Here is an 18000-nt window from a genome sequence, read left to right on the forward strand (position 1 = left end):
CCCCCATCTCTTTTGGCTCCGCACATAGCCGTCCACTCTGATTTTCCAAGGGACCAATTTTATCCTTCACTATCTTTTTGCCACTAATATAACTGTAGAAACCCTTTGGATTTATTTTCACCTTACTTGCCAACGCAGCCTCGTATCTTCTTTTAGCTTTTCTAATTTCTTTCTTAAGATTCTTTTTACATTCTTTATATTCCTTGAGCACCTCATTAACTCCAAGCTGCCTATATTTATTGAAGATCCCTCTCTTTTTCCGAACCAAGTTTCCAATATCCCCGGAAAACCATGGCTGTCTCAAACTTTTAACCTTTCCTTTCAACCTAACAGGAACATAAAGATCCTGTACCCGCAAAATTTCACCTTTAAATACCTCCATTTCTCTATTACATCCTTCCCATAAAACAAATAGTCCCAATCTGCTCCTTCTAAATCCTTTCGCATCTCCTCAAAGTTAGCCTTTCTTCAATCAAAAATCTCAATCCTAGGTCCAGTCCTATCCTTCTCCATAATTACACTGAATCTAATGGCATTGTGATCACTGGACCCGAAGTGCTCCCCAGCACACACCTCTGTCACCTGACCTATCTCATTCCCTAACAGGAGATTCAACACTGCTCCTTCTCTAGTTGGTACCTCTATGTATTGCTCCAAAAAACTATCCTGCACATATTTCACAAACTCCAAACCATCCAGCCCTTTTACAAGCTGATTGGAGCAGGGGGCAGGGATTCAAGTTTTTGGATCATTGGGACCTCTTTTGGCGCAGGCGTGACCTGTACAAAAAGGACGGGTTACACTTGAATCCTAAGGCGACCAATATCCGGGCGGAGAGAATTACGAGGGCTACTGAGGTGACTTTAAACTAGGATGGTTGGGGGGAGGGAATCAAATTAAGGAGACTAGGAGAGGAGAGGTTAGTTCACAAATAGAGAAAGCAGGTAGGTGGTGTGTGAGGGAGGATAGGCAGGGGACAGAGATCAGGAGCAATCAGACCAAAGATGTAGGGGAAAAGGAAGAAAAAGATAACTAGGTTGTTTACAGAGTCCAGCCCTGTAGCTAAGAAGGGTAGGGAACAGAAGAGGATGGCAGTAGTAATAGGGGACTCAATAGTTAGGGGGTCAGATAGATGATTCTGTGGACACAGTCTGGAGACCCGGATGGTAGTTTGCCTCCCTGGTGCCAGGGTCCGGGATGTTTCTGATCGCGTCCAAGAGATCCTGAAGTGGGAGGGAGAGGGACCAGAGGTCATGGGATGTATAGGTACCACTGACATAGGCTGGAAAAGGAGAGAGGTCCTGAAAGGAGAATATAGGGAGTTAGGAAGGGAGTTGACAAAAAGGACTGCAAAGGTAGTAATCTCAGGATTACTGCCTGTGCCACGCGACAGTGAGAGTAGGAATGCAATAAGATGTAGGATAAGTGCGTGGCTGAGGGATTGGAGCAGGGGGCAGTGATTCAAGCTTTTGGATCATTGGGACTTGTATTGGCACAGGTGTGACCTGTACAAAAAGGGCGGGTTACACTTGAATCCTAGGGGGACCAATATCCTGGCGGGGAGATTTGCAAGGGCTACTGAGGTGACTTTAAGCTAGAATGGTTGGGGGGAGGGCATCAAATTAAGGAGACTAGGAGAGGGGAGGTTGGTTCACAAATGGAGAAGGCAGGTAGGCGGTGTGTGAGGGAGGATAGGCAGCGGACAGAGATTAGGAGCACTCAGACCAAAAATGTAGGGGAAAAGGAAGAAAAAAATAACAAAGTTGTTTGCTCCATTAAGCATAAACAGAGAGTGGGAGGTGGAGAGTTTCTTAAATGCATCTATTTTAATGCTAGGAGCATTGTAAGAAAGGTGGATGAGCTTAGAGCATGGATTGATACCTGGAAATATGATATTGTAGCTATTAGTGAAACGTGGTTGCAGGAGGGGTGTGATTGGCAACTAAATATTCCAGGATTTCGTTGCTTCAGGTGTGATAGAATAGGAGGGACAAGAGGGCGAGTTGTTGCATTGTTTGTCAGAGAAAACATAACAGCGGTGCTCTGGCAGGATAGATTAGTGGACTCCTGCAGGGAGGCTATTTGGGTGGAATTGAGGAATAGGAAAGGTGTTGTGACACTTATAGGGGTGTATTATAGACCACCTAATGGGGACTGAGAACTGGAGGAGCAAATTTGTAGTAAGCACAAGGTTGTGATTGTGGGAGATTTTAATTTTCCACACATAGACTGGGAAGCCCATTCTGTAAAAGGGCTGGATGGGTTGAAGTTTGTCAAATGTGTGCAAGATAGTTTTTTGTAGCAATACATAAAGGTACCAACCAGAGAAGGAGCAGTGTTGGATCTCCTGTTAGGGAATGAGATAGGGCAGGTGATGGAGGTTTGTGTTGGGGAGCACTTCGGGTCCAGTGATCACAATGCCATTAGTTTCAGTGTAATTATGGAGAAGGATAGGACTGGACGTAGGATTGAGATTTTTGATTGGAGAAAGGCTAACTTTGAGGAGATGCGAAAAGATTTAGAAGGAGTGGATTGGGACAATTTGTTTTATGGGAAGGATGTAATAGAGAAATGAAGGTCATTTAAAGGTGAAATTTTGAGGGTACAGGATCTCTATGTTGCTGTTAGGTTGAAAGGGCAGTGTAGTTTGCGGGCTGCAGAGTGAGCCGGGAGCAGAGTGAAGGCTTAAGGGCTTTGGCACAATGGGTGAGGCAAGGAAGGTTTGGTATTCATTTTTTGTTGTTATTTGAGGAGAGGGGGAAGTATGAGTGCAAGGGCAGCTTGTTGTTCTCAGTGCCAGATGTGGGAGGTTGTGGAGTCTCCCAGCCTCCCAGATGTCCACATCTGCGCCAGGTGCATCGAGATGCAGCTACTAAGAGACCGCGTTAGGGAACTGGAGCTGCAGCTCAATGGCCTTCGTCTTGTCAGGGAGAGTGAGGAGTTGATAGAGAGGATTTACAGACAGGTGGTCACACCAGAATCATGGGAGGCAGACAAGTGGGTCACGGTTATGAAGGGGAATAGGAAGAATCAGGTAATAGAGAGTATGCCTGTGGCTGTGCCCCTTGACAATAAATACTCCTGTTTGAGTACTGCTGGGGGGGACAGCATACCTGGGGGAAGCAACACTGTAAAAGGAAGTCCTTTTGATGGTGCAGGAAACCATCAAATATCCTGTAACTGATTCTGCCAGTTATTGTACTTGTCCTGTTGTAAAACCCAATTACAATATCTATCTGCCTCCAAATTAGTTGTTTCTAAGAGAAAAACTCCTGTGTGATCACCTCCTGTATATGTATCAAATCTGAGATGAATCAGATTATGAAACTAAACCACAGACATTATACATGTAAAATAAAAATCTGATTGAAATAATTTTTGTGATTAAAAGATTTAATTGTCATCATTGCAATGAATGAAAGGGAGGATTTTCTTGTGTACCATCAGCAAATATCATGTAGATGTTAATTTCAGGAATGAATTTCATGGCAAGTGTACGATGTGATAATATTGTTACATAATGTATTAGTTGGAGATTCATTTCTAGAAATATATACACACACACATGAACTCAAGGGCAGCACTTGACGAAAAAAAAACTTAAGGAAGTGAGACTGTTACTAGGAAACCAAACTGTGCCTAAATTTACTTTGAGATTCCTTTTTCCTTCCATAGGTTGCTATTTCAAGCCTATTGTATCACACAGAATTCAGATGCGTCCACATACCAGTGCTGTGTTTAAAAACAAAATATCCAGTGGAAACTTGAGCAAAAATATTCCTCGATGTCTCCAGTTGCAGATATCCAGATTAATCATCTGTGTCCCTTTCTCTACTAATACTATCGAAAACAGGTTTATCACACACAAAAAAAACATTGAAGGAATTAAGATCCAATTTTAGCCTCTTGCTATTTCAACTGTTTTGGGGCTGCCTCTTTACTCCTTCCCCAATGGGGTACTTTTACATCAGCAGTGTCATGCCACCAAGGAATTAGATTAGATTATGAGGACACTCAGTCCTCATTTATTGTCATTTAGAAATGCATGCAATAAAAAATGATATAACATTCCTCCAGAATGATATCAGAAGAAAATACAGAACAAACCAAGACTAAAACTGACAAAACCACATAATTATAACATATAGTTACAACAGTGCAAAGCAATACCATAATTTGATAAAGAACAGACCATGGGCACGGTAAAAAAAAAGTCTCAAAGTCCCGATAGACTCATCATCTCACGCAGGTGGCAGAAGGGAGGAACTCTTGCCGCCATGAACCTCCAAGTGCCGCCAACTTTCTGATGCAGCACCATTGGAAGCACCCGACCGCAGCAGACTCTGAGTCCGTCCGAAAACTTTGAGCCTCTGACCAGCCCCACCAACACAGCCTCTCCAAGCACCATCCTCTGCCCAGAGCTTCGACCCTGCCCCGGCCGCCAAGCAACAAGCAAAGCTGAGGACTTGGGGGCCTTCTCCTCTGGAGATTCTGGACCACACATTAGCAGCAGCAGTGAAGCAGGCATTTCAGAAGTTTCACCAGATGTTCCTCTGCGCTCTCACGTCCGTCTCCATCACATCAGGATTGTGCACGGCACCCTACTGACAAATAACAGACATCACCATCGGAATGGCCGCTGCGAGCTGCATTGCGTCGTCATCTTCTCTTCAGGAGTGTTGTCATCCAAGGTTAGAACAGCTGCAAAGGACAAGTTCACAGTGGCAGACTGGAAAATGTAAGTTTACACACACCACTTAGACCAGAGTACTGATGTGTTGCCATGGCAGCAAGTTCTGGCCCAATACTTCCTAATGATTTTAGGGCTGAAACACTAGTTAGGATAAACCAACAATTTTGAAATATAATGATATAGTTTGACACAAGGCACCATTCAGCAGCATGATGGAATACTCTCCACTTAGCTGGATGTGCAGTTCCACCAATTCTCAAGAAGCTGATAGGATAAAGCACCCATTTGATTATACTCATCCACTACCCTAAATACTCATCCTTCTACCACAGTGTACCATCTACACAATGCACTTGGTCTACTGACAGCAATTTCCAACACTTAACCACCAAGAGGAGCCAGGGAACACCCACCTGCTGCTTCCCATCTTGCCAGCGGTGGTGGTGGAGGTGGATACAATAGGGTGTTTTAAGAGCCTCTTAGATAGGTACATGGAGCTTAGAAAAATAGAGGGCTATGAGGGTGGGAAATACTGGGCAGTTTCTAGAGTAGGTTACATGGTCAGCACAACATTGTGGGCTGAAGGGCCTGTAATGTGCTGTAGATTTCTATGTTCTATAAGATGCACACAACCCTATTGCTCACCAGTCTTTCATTGTCACTGGTGTGGGCAGCAGCTCAATAAGGCAGCTCGCGATCATCCTCTCAAGGGTAATTAGCCATGGGTATTGAATACTGACCATACCAAAGATGCCAAGAATGAATGTCAAAAAATCCTACAAAAGTAAGCAACATTGTAGGTGAAAGGCACAGCCAGAGATACAACATTGCTCAAAAATGTTCCATAAAAGTAATTTTCACTTCACATTGCAGTACTCAAAACACATCATGTTCGGGAGGGGGGGATGTTAATTACGACCAGAATATAGGTGATAAGTGGTTAATACACTCAATATCGTTTCTAAAAGGGTTTACCTGATGAATTTAATATTAAACACACAGCGCATATTTTCCTCGCATGAATATAGTGATAAGTCAATTATCAGGGGAGCTTGAAGTAAGTGTTGAACGAACTTCCAGTTGAAGTGGCAGAAGCAGGTTCGATATTATCATTTAAAGAAAAATTGGATAGGTATATAGACAGGAAAGGAATGGAGGGTTATGGGCTGAGTGCAGGTTGGTGGGACTAGGTGAGAGTCAGAGTTCGGCACGGACTAGAAGGGCAGAGATCGCCTGCTTCTGTGCTGTAATTGTTATATGGTTATATAAATCATTTATAAGTCAATAGCATCATAACATTTTAAGTAACATTTGGATATTAAACACACAGCACATATTTTCCCCGTATGAACATATAAAATCATTGCAACACACCAATATCGCTGAATCAGTGGGAGCCCTGGGCTTGTTTTCTTGCAACAAGATGGCCCCATCGAGGGGTGATGGGAGACAGCGATACTTGAAGGGGGTTCATTATGTCCAGTCTATTCCGCAATTTAGTTTTCGTTGCATTCATCACAGAGATACATTGGAAATGGAAGCAATGTTTTCAGTGCTTTCATGGCTATCTCAGGATATTTAGCCTCAACTTTGATCCAGAATGCCGGCAGAGATGTTATGTCAAACATACTTTTCAGCCCGCCGTCATTTGCAAGCTCGAGGAGTTGATCTCCTTCCCGCGCTGACACGGATGACGCACGGGTAATGACCTCGCGTGTGTTCAAGCTCAACAGTGGGCGTGACAGGGAATGAGGAAAGATGCAGCTGACTCATATCGTCAAATCCTATTGTTTCCTCGTGGCCCGGTAGCGCATGCTTTGCGGCCCAGTACTGGTCCACGGCCTGGTGGTTGGGGATCACTGCTTTAGAGAATCCTACGCCAGGACTCCAAAGTCCTTTTGCACATCTAATCTTTGAATTTAGAAAACAGTCTACGTCTTTATTCCTTCTACTGAAGTGTATAACCATACACTTCCTGACATTGTATTCCGTTTGCCATTTCTTTGCCTATTTTCGTAATCTGTCGTGGTCCTTCTGCAGCTTCCCTGCTTCCTCAATACGATCTGTCCCTCCACCTATTTTCCCTTGAGGAACCCATGCTAACTTTGGCCTATTTTATCATCTGCCTCGAAGTACCCTAAAACAACATCCTTAACAATTGGCTCCAAATCTTCCCAACCAGTGATGTCAGACCTATAATTTCCTTACTTTTGTCTTCCTCCCTTCTTGAAGAATGGAGTGACATCTGTAATTTTCTAGTCTTCCATAACCATTCCAGAATCTAGTGATCCTTGAAAGATCATTACTAATGCCTCCACAATCTCTTCACCTACCTCTTTCAGAATCCTGGGGTGTAGACCATCTGGTCCAGTTTCCTAAGAACCTTCTCTCTCGTAATAGTAACTTCACTCACTTCTGCCTCTTGACACTTGTGAACTTCCAGTATACTGCTAGTGTATTCCACAGTGAAGAATGATAAAGATTTCTTCAGTCCGTCCGCCATTTCCTCGTCCCTCATTACTACACCTCCAGTGGGTTCCCTCCCAAGGGTTATTTTACCTCAGCTCCCTAATCAAATCCAGTTCAATACACAACAGCCAGTCCAGAATAGTTGATCCCCTCGAGCTGCTCTTGTAGGCATTCTACAAATGTCCCCTCTGGGTATCCAGCACCAAACTGATTTTTGCAATCTACCTGCATATTGAAATCTCCATAACTACCGTAACATTGCCCTTTTGACATGCCTTTCCTATTTCCCATTGTAATTTGGACCCCACATCCTGGCTACTGTTCAGAGGTTTGTATATAACTCCTATAGGCGTCTTTTTAACCTTCAGCCCACAATGTTATGCCAACCATGTAACCTACTCTAGAAACTGTCTAGCATTACCCTACCACATAGCCCTCTATTTTTCTAAGCTTCATGTACCTATCTAAGAGTCTCTTAAAGGGCCCTATTGTACCCACCTGTACCACCTTCGCTGGCAGTGCATTCCACACTCCCACCACTCTCTGCGTAAAAAACTTACCCCTGACATCCCCTTTGTATCTGCTTCCAAGCACCTTAAAACTGTGCCCTCTCATGTTAGCCATTTCAGCCCTGAGAAAAAGCCTCTGACTATCCACACAATCAATACCTAACATCATCTTATACATCTTTATCAGGTCACCTCTCATCCTCTGTTGCTCCAAGGAGAAAAGGCTAAGTTTACTCAACCTATTCTCATAAGGCATGCTCTCCAATCTAGGCAACATCCTTGTAAATCTCCTCTGCACCTTCTCTATAGTATCCACATCCTTCCTGTAATGAGGTGACCAGAATTGAACACAGTACTCCAAGTGGGGTTTTCAACCAAGTTTAATTCAAGAATATGTATTATGAGAGGCAGCGTTCCTAGTACCAAGCCCTGGAGAACCCCACTACACAGCTCTCTCCATTCTGAAAATCATCCTTCAACTGCCTATTATTTCCTGCTGCAAAATCCCTCTTTTATAGACTTTTATATTAACAACTTGTCATACTGCAGCACCAATCAAGTACTTTCTGGAAGACTACTCATTCCTCACTGGCCCTCTATTATTTTATTAACAAGTTCTATGCTACTTAATCATGACTTGCTTTTAACAAATGTATCCTAGGTTCCCTGATAGGAGCAATTGTCATTGCTTCTAGAATTTGCTTCAAACAAAGCTTAAAATGACTGGTTTGTAGTTACAGGGCTTATTTCTACAGTTCTTCTTGAGCAAGAGTGTAATATTTTCAGTTTTCCAGTAAAAAGAAAAAGGAAGTAGGAGTAGGAGGAGGCCACTTGACGCTCAAGCCTGCCCTACCTTTCTACATGAACATGTTGCCCTCATCTGCCCAGGCCTTAACTCTTCTCCTGTGCCATTTCCTCATAGCCCTGAATTCCATAATCTCTCAAGTAAGTATCCTCCTCCTATTTAAATACCTTCAGTGATCCAGCTTCCATAACCACCAGGATAAGGAATTCCAGAGATTCACCCCCTTCTGAGAGAAAGAAGTGCTGAGTTTACAGATGTTGGGAAGATTATGGCTGGGGCTTCTGTAGTTTTCTGCTTTATTTCTTCAGTAAAGTGCCCTACGTCCTATCTGGACCAGGTAATATCCACTTTAAATGCTGCCAGCCTGCTAGATTTCAGCTCATTTTTCTTTGCTGAGACTCCAACAACATCATTTTCAGTGAAAATATGTTTCTTAGTACCCGAGGCAACCATGGCTTGATTGATCTGTTGATAATATCACTCAACAATGTCACAAGAGTCCACTCCCACAATCCCTCATATAATCTTTCCTCTGCTGTTGACCATCACGGCTTCCACATGGTCACAATGCAGAAAAAAACCCCAATATGGAACAAACTAAATCTATAAATCAAAGCAGGTTGTAGTGGATAGAAATATCAACTAGCCACCCTGGTCTTGCCTGTCCTAGTGCTTCTCCCCATCACTTCCCTGTGGCTGGTGGCTGCAAGTGTTCAACTGGTGCAGCTGGTGTGAGATGGCATTTGAAGATAATTTCATTAACCCCGAGCACTTATTGAACTTCTTTCAGCCATGAGGTTCTTGGGACCTCACTGCTTGACGTGGCCTTCTTCTGCCATTGCATGTTGCCTCTGTATCTCTCAACCTCCTAGCAAACATTGGTCATCTGTGGAGTGTTGGAAAATGTTGGAGCCTGCCCTCTATCTATAGTGCCATTATTCAAGGGATTCACAGGGTAGAAAGGCTTTTGGAACCAACCCCTTCCCCACCCATTTTGCAGGTACAGTCCACCTCCCCTTTAGCAGGAGAAACTAAGGAAGTAAGCTCACCAAGGAGGCAAGCAGCTAATAATCACCTGGATGGATGCAGAAACTATGCCCATAATCCGGCTGTGTTAAGTTAGCAGATGGCCAGCACTGGAAGCAACAGGCATGAGAGAGCTATGGTGGTTCCTGGATGTCTGTTCAACAAGACCCTAACTTATCTCCCCAACTTTTGTGAAAATATTATAAACAACAATAGAAGGTGCTGCATCTGGGATGGGGGATGCTAGCGAGATAAATGAAATGCACATGAAGAAGAATGAAGGATGAAGGATAGGCACATGAAGAAGAACGAAGGATGAAGGATAGGCACTTGAAGAAGGATGAAGGATAGGCACTTGAAGAAGAATGAAGGATTACATTTTCGTTGGCTGGACATATATGTATTTTTGGGGTAGTCTTTCGGTACTGAAGCTAAGTTTTTGAGGGAATTGGTTCCAGCAACCAAGCAGCCCTTAAGATCAAATTTTTACTCTTTTTATTCGACAGAGTCAATTGAAAAACATTGAATATGTCAATTTACAGTGAATTAACAGATGTCTCCTTTCTGGAGCCACACTAGTAAGGAAAATGGAATTTGAATGGGTGCTAACTACACATCATAACAACCAATGAAGTGTTGGAAGATCTTCTGAAAAGAAAGTTGCATGGAAGCAAAGCAAGAAGTTAGATACTTGGTACAAAGAATTCATCATTGCTCAGAGAGCAGTGTTTGTAAATGCAGCATTACAGTAAGAAAACAAGAGCAAGAATGCCTATAGCTCTGAACAAAGTCCAATCGCATCATTCAATAAGATCAAGGTGCTGTACATTAACAAATTATTATATTATTAATAAACATAAAAATTAAGCTCAAACCATTGCAATGCAAACAGAGTTAACTTACCTCTCTCTGTTAAATACAATAAATTCCTTTTGCACTGTGTCTAGATGTTGCTGTAGGTGTTGGTTCTTCAGGTATTTAACCAGTGCATGATGCGAGAGGAATTGAAAATACAAATAAGATCATTGTGAGATATCATAATTCTTTATTTTGTTCTTTCTATATTAGACATCATATATAAATTCAGCTTCTGTTAAAATGGACCACTGTGAACAGACAGCTTCAAAGCCTGCTTTCCACATGAGTCATGATCTGAGTTCATATGCCTATTTCTTTTGAGATGGATCTTGTAAAAGTTTCCTTAAGTAATTGTCTGGACCCACATACTAAAACATTCCTGCCCTTATAGTTCTGTCATCTTGTGCTCCATGAACAAACTATTTTATATTTTATGTTACCCATCCCACTTACAGTGCAACCCTGTGACAGCCCTTCATTAAAAGAATCTTGGGGGTAGAATTGCAAAGGAGTAACATTCTCAATGTACTTCTTGAAAGTCTGGCCTTTGCTGCTTCCCTAACTTTCTTTATCCATCTGTAGGCAGTTCTAATATCAACAGCCTAGATCCAGAACTCTGGAATTTCCTCCCTAAATACCTCCCTGTTAACTTAAATTTACGTTAATTTATGTTCGTCCCATTTTATCATGTACTAAACTGCTGCAAAAAAACCTAATTTTTCTAGTGTCTAAACCATCTGTACTGAGGCATTCTGGGGGCCGACAGTTCACCCAAGCTTTCCTAGCGGCCAGCTCTACTTACTGTTCTTGTTTTAAAATGCGTTTGTGGAATTATGGTGAGATGTTCAAGTTCATTTATTATTTCATTTTAAACTGGGTTATACAGTTATCATGTGTGTTTGTGAGTCACTATGATAATCACCTTCCCCGTCTGTATGTGACTGAGCAGGTTCTTACCAAATGCTGGTGCTCTGTCATTGCGCTTGTTGCAATAAAAACAGCAGTTGAAATAAACGAGCTCTTCTCGTCTGTCATCATGGACTGAATGTTCGTCACAGTATTATTACTGCGTCAACAATAAACTTGAACCTGAATTGAATTTCTCTGCCTCATCTCACTTCATTCTCCTCCTCAGAGACATTCTTCAAATCTATTTCCTTAACCAATGATTTGATTCACTATCCTAATAACTCCTTTCGATCTTTATTTGTCTTTAGTTAAACGTATTCTATGATGTTAAAATAAGGTTGCAGTTCTACAGCCTTAGATAGCCTAAAAGAGATGGACAGCCAATGAGATAGATTTGGAAATGCAGTAACCGCGTAATGTAAGATGCACACAGTCAGTTTACAGAGTTTCATGAAAAAAAACAGTGGAATAACATGAGAAGTATGTATGTTTATTGAAGGATAATGATGAGGATGTTGTTAAAGATATTTAATACAAGCTTTTAACCGATATTTTAACAGTGGTGCAAAATTATCCTAAAGAATCTAAATATCACAGCTCCCACACATTTCTTCCTCTGTTATGCTTTGTAGCCTATCATTTAATTCCTTATTTCTCTCAACCTCCTCAACAAGCTTGCTCATCTCAAGGAAGAGAGAGTCGGCACTTAGGGCCTACTTCTGATTTACCAAAGGTCTAATATTGAACAAAACAGATTAATCAGCTTTGACAATCCTGACAATCGAGGATAACCTCGAGATTTCATGTTAATGGGGTTACTTCAGAAAATAAACAGAGAAAATGATTATGGTCTGTTCAGATGAAGGGTATTGGGTTGAATTAGGGCAGGAGAGGGGAAAGACTACAATGAAATCTGATCCATGCTGCTGCTGAGGGATGGGCATTGGGTGCATCAGTCAATAAGCAGCAGCAAGAGGTCAGTTTTAAAAGATGAATGCAGTTTGACATATTGCAATTTCCCCTGAGGAGTACTGGTAGACACTGGCCATTTAATAGGATTGATGAGCTGACCTACTGCCCTAGTCTGTTTTAGCACTGTATAAGCAAAGTTATAGCTGCATATTGTGAAAGTGTTAATCTCCACCTATATGGAGATGACATTCATGCCTGGAACAGTATTTGACTGATGATGGGCACGTCCCCTGCTTTGTGTACACTTTCTCTGCTCCATTATTCTGAAGATATAATCCTGCTGTGGTCAAAAGACTGGTCTGGCTGCAGTTTGGCCATGACCTAAAGCTACAAATCCCGCCACTCTTACAACACAATAACAAGAAATTGCATAAAGCAGAGTTCCCATTTATAACTTCTTACTTCTACATGAAAATCATTTATTTTGGTGGTGCTAATGTCACTTTCTTAAAAATAGGATTACTCCTATTAAAATAATGTGAGGAGTATAAAAAATTACCCTTCATATACCTTTTAAGATTCCTTCATCATTACAGCTCTTAATAATATGGAATTGTATCATTTCAATGTTGCATTTTCTGCAGTGTGCAAATTATAATTTTAACCAGATTGTAAAGATAGCCAGATAAGTGTGAGGTGGTTCGTTTTGGTAGGTCAAATATGATGGCAGAATAAAGTATTAATTGTAAGACTCTTGGCAGTGTGGAGGATCAGAGGGATCTTGGAGTCCGAGTCCATAGGACACTCAAAGCTGCTGCACAGATTGACTCTGTGGTTAAGAAGGCATATGTTCCATTGGCCTTCGTCAACTGTGAGAGTGAGTTTAAGAGCCGAGAGGTAACGTTACAGCTATATAGGAACCTGGTCAGACCCCACTTGGAGTACTGCACTCAGTTCTGGCCACCTCAATACAGGAAGGATGTGGAAACTATAGGAAGAGTGTGGAGGAGATTTACAAGGATGTTGCCTGGATTGGGAAGCATGTCTTATGAGAATAGGTTGAGTGAACTTGGCCTTTTCCCCTTGGAGAAATGGAGGAGGATGAGAGGTGACCTGATAGAGGTGTATAAGATGACGAGAGGCATTGATCGTGTGGATAGTTAGAGGCTTTTTCCCAGGGCTGAAATAGCTAACACGAGAGGGCACAGTTTTAAGGTGCTTGGAAGAAGGTACAGAGGAAATGTTAGGGGTAAGTTTGTTACGCAGTGAGTGGTGAATGCATGCAATGGGTTGACGGTGATGGTGGTGGAGGCGGAAATGATAGGATCTTTTAAGAGCCTCCTGGATAGGTACATGAAGCTCAGAAAAACAGAGGGCTATGGGTAACCCCAGGTAATTTCTAAAGTAAGTACATGTTCGGTACAGCATCGTGGACCGAAGGGCTTGTATTGTGCTGTAGGTTTTCTATGTTTCTAGTTTTCTATGTAAAACTTTAAAAATCATGAGTAACAAAATAATCATGATTTCAATCATGTAGTTATGCAATAAAATATTTATATTATTTTATGATCACTCTCTATTCACTCCCCCTCTCATCCCTTTCTTCCCAATCTCTGTCCCCTTCCTCTCTCTGTCCATCTGCCCATCCCCTGTCAGCATCCACCGCTTCTTCTTCTTTTCTTTCCCCTACTTCTCACTCTCTCAGATGAAAGAGGAGTTAGAGGCTGGGCTGTGGATATCAGCATGCTTGGGTCAGCTGGGCCTTGCATTGTTTCTGAGCTGTCCAGTCCAGTTCAGCTGTTCAGACAACAGGCACCCAGCAGTGTGAGTGTCTGAGGGTGGATGTCCAAGGCAATATGCTGGGCTATGTTCGATAACTGTAGTGCAGTTAACATTAACAATTAGAGCAGATAATTAACTAACGTAGAAAATACTAATTTCTGAGTTTATTAATCACTGGTGACCCTGTAATTTCTGTTTTGGATGCCGATGTTAGGTTGTCTTTAAAGAGTGCAGACCCCCACAAGGTGGAAGGTCCTGACGGAGTACCTTGTAAGGCTCTGAAAACCTGTGCCAACCAACTAGCTGGAGTATTCAAGGACATTTTCAACCTCTCACTGCTACAGGTTTAAGTTCTCACTTGCTTCAAAAGGCAACCAGTGCCTAAGAAGAATAACGTGAGCTGCCTTAATGACTATCACCCAGTAGCACTCACATGTACAGTGATGAAATGCTTTGAGAGATTGGTCATGACTAAACTGAACTCCTGCCTCAGCAAGGACCTGGACCCACAGCAGTTTGCCTATTGTCACAATAGGTCAATGGCAGATGCAATCTCAATGGCTCTTCACACAGGCTTAAACCACCCAGACAACACAAACACCTGTGTCAGGGTGCTGTTCATCAACTATAGCTCAGCATTTAACATCATCATTCCCGCAACCCTGAGTGATACGTTACAGAACCTGGGCCTCTGTACCTCCCTCTGCAATTGGATCCTCGACATCCTAACCAGAAGACCACAATCTGTGCAGATTGGTGATAATATACCTCCTAGCTGACAATCAACACTGGTGTACCTCAGGGGTGTGTGCTTAGCCCACTGCTCTACTCTCTCTATACCCATGACTGTGTAGCTAGGCATAGCTCAAATACCATCTATAAATTTTCTGATGATACAACCATTGTTGGTAGAATCTCAGATGGTGATGAGAGGGCGTACAGGAGTGAGATATGCCAACTAGTGAGGTGGTGTCACAGCAACAACCTGGCACTCAACATCAGTAAGACGAAAGAGCTGACTGTGGTCTTCAGGAAGGGTAAGACAAAGGAACACATACCAATCCTCACTGAGTGATCAGAAGTGGAGATAGTAAGCAGTTTCAAGTTCTTGGGTGTCAAGATCTCTGAAGAACTAATCTGGTCCCAACATATCGATGCAGCTATAAAGAAGGCAAGATAGTGACTATACTTCATTAGGAGTTTGAAGAGATTTGGTATGTCAACAAAAACATAGAAACATAGAAAACCTACAGCACAATACAGGCCCTTCGGCCCACAAAGTTGTGCCGAACATGTCCCTACCTTAGAAATTACTAGGGTTACTCATAGCCCTCTATTTTTCTAAGCTCCATGTACCTATCCAAAAGTCTCAAATACACTCAAAAAGTTCTATAGATATATCGTGGAGAGCATTCTGACTGTTGGGGGGGTGCTGCTGCACAGGACCAAAAGAAACTACAGAGGTTGGTAAATTCAGTCAGCTCCATCTTGGATACTAGCCTACAAAGCACCCAGGACACCTTCAAGAAGCGGTGTCTCAGAAAGGCAGCGTCCATTATTAAGGATCTCCAGCACCCAGGGCATGCCCTTTCCTCACTGTTACCATCAGGTAGGAAGTACAGAAGCCTGAAGGCACACACTCAGCGATTCAGAAACAGCTTCTTCCCCTCTGCCATCCGATTCCTAAATGGACATTGAACCCTTGGACACTACCTCACTTTTTTTATATATATTATTTCTGTTTTTGCACAATTTTTAAAATCTATTCAATATACATATACATATAAATTATTTATTTATGTATCTATCTATCTTCTGTATTATGCATTGAACTGCTGCTGCTAAGTTAACAAATTTCATGACACATACCTGTAATAATAAACCTGATTCTGACATGGGCTGACAGTGATTAATTGACAGTCCTACATTTATCATTTGCTGAAAAAGTTGGTTCTGAATGACCTTGCTTGAGCTCATTTCAGATAACATCATTTCAGAATTCACTTCAAGCCTTTCATAGAAACACAGAAAACCTACAGCACAATACAGGCCCTTCAGCCCACAATGCTGTGCTGAACATGTACAAACTTTAGAAATTACCTATGGTTACCCGTAGCCCTCTATTTTTCTAAGCTTCATGTATCTATCCAGGAGCCTCTTAAAGGACCCTATTGTATCCACCTCCACCACTGTCGCTAGCAGCCCATTCCACACACTCACCAGTTTCTGCATAAAAAACTTACACCTGACATCCCCTCTGTACGTACTTCCAAGTACAGGTGTCCCCTGTTTTTCGAACGTTCGCTTTACGAAACCTCACTGTTATGAAAGACCTACATTAGTACCCTGTTTTCACTTTCAGAAGGTGTTTTCACTGTTACAAAAAAAATCAGCATGCGGGGAAAATCAGCGCGCGAAAAAATCAGCACGCGATAAAAGGCAGCGCACCCCAAGCAGCTGCTCTCCCCCGGATTCGGAACGGCATTGCTTAAACATGTGCCTGTGAGCGGCTGTTTGCAAGATGAGTTCTAGGGTATTGAAAAAGCCTAAAAGAGCTCGTAAGGGTGTTACACTTAGCATAAAACTAGACATAACTAATCGTTTCTAACGTGGTGAACGAAGTAAGGACAAAGTGAGTTTGGCTTGTGGATGTTGATGAAGATGATGTTGAAGAGGTTTTGGCATCCCATGACCAAGAACTGATGATGAAGAGCTGATGCAATTGGAAGAGGAAAGGATAACAATTGAAACTGAATGCAGTAGCGAACGGACCAAAAGTGAAGTCGTCCAGGAAATGAACGTGAAGCAACTGCGTGAGATTTTCGCTGCAATGATAAAGTACGACTTCAATTTTGAAAGGGTACGTAGGTTTAGGGGATATTTGCAGGATGGTTTGAGTCCTTACAAAGAACTGTATGACAGAAAAATGCACGAGGCTCAGCAGTCAAGCAAGCCTTCCGTAGTCAAGCAAGCCTTCCGCATCAGCCACAGCAGATGACGAACCTCGATCTTCGACATCGAGGCAGGCAGTCATAGGAGAAAATGAGCTGCCTGCTCTAATGGACGAGGTGACACCCCAATGTCCCACCACCCCGCGATTCGCAGAGAATGTAGTGGAAGCCGGGAGGCACACAGCACATCTTTAAGAAAAAAGCCGAAATAAACATGCTAATTAACTAGGTGCCGCCCAACACGTAATTCTCGGCCTAGATCAGAGTCGACGCTCTCGGAAATCGGCTCCCGGCTACTGTTGCACCCCTGCGTGCTTCGCGGTTTGGTATCTGTCGGTGGCCTGGAGGGTGGGGGCCACTGCACCACCCAACCTGTGACGACTCAGTCTAACACACCATCATCAGTGTGCTTGACGCTGAACCAATTCCAGTAAGTGACACTACACCGTATATACATTATTTCTACTTTATATCAGCTGTGTATTTTTATGTGTTATTTGGTATAATTTGGCAGTTTCATAGCTTAAAGGTTACTGGAGAGCGCTTGCGCCGTGTTTTTGCCAACAGTGCTTGCGTGAGATTTTCTGCCGATGGCGCTTACGTGAGATTTTCGCTACAGAGAACAGTGCAGTAATGATTGTGGAAAAGTATTTCTACTTTATATAGGCTGTGTATTTCTCATATCATTCCTGCTTTTACTATATGTTACTATTATTTTAGGTTTTATGTGTTATTTGGCATGATTTGGTAGGTTATTTTTGGGTCTGCGAACACTCACAAATTTTTCCCATATCAATAAATGGTAATTGCTTCTTCGCTTTACGACATTTCGGCTTACGAACCGTTTCATAGGAACAATCTACCTTCGGACGGTGGGGAAACCTGTACCTTAAACCTGTGCCCTCTCGTGTTAGCCATTTCAGCACTGGGAAAAAGCTTCTGACTATCCACACGATCAATGCCTCTCATCATCTTATACACCTCTATCAGGTCACCTCTCATCCTCCGTCACTCCAAGGAGAAAAGGCATATCTTTCGTATCTTCTGCCAACAGGTTCAGAAGACAATAACCACGAGAGATTCTGC

General features: G+C 42.5%; 1 protein-coding gene across 5 annotated transcripts in view; it reads right to left on the reverse strand.

The window, feature by feature from the left end:
• LOC140200777 (serine/threonine-protein kinase 32A-like) overlaps positions 1–18000 on the reverse strand; it is a 329027-nt gene that overhangs the window by 17321 nt on the left and 293706 nt on the right. For 4 of the 5 annotated variants that reach the window (XM_072264378.1, XM_072264377.1, XM_072264379.1 and 1 more), the window contains one exon: positions 10406–10470. The exons of the other annotated variant lie outside the window; for it this stretch is intronic. In XM_072264378.1, the coding sequence (XP_072120479.1) occupies positions 10406–10470 (65 nt within the window). The remainder of the gene's footprint in view (positions 1–10405; positions 10471–18000) is intronic. 5 annotated transcript variants of the gene reach the window in all.

This window comes from Mobula birostris, chromosome 7, assembly GCF_030028105.1.
Source record: "Mobula birostris isolate sMobBir1 chromosome 7, sMobBir1.hap1, whole genome shotgun sequence".
NCBI classification, from domain to species: domain Eukaryota; kingdom Metazoa; phylum Chordata; class Chondrichthyes; order Myliobatiformes; family Myliobatidae; genus Mobula; species Mobula birostris.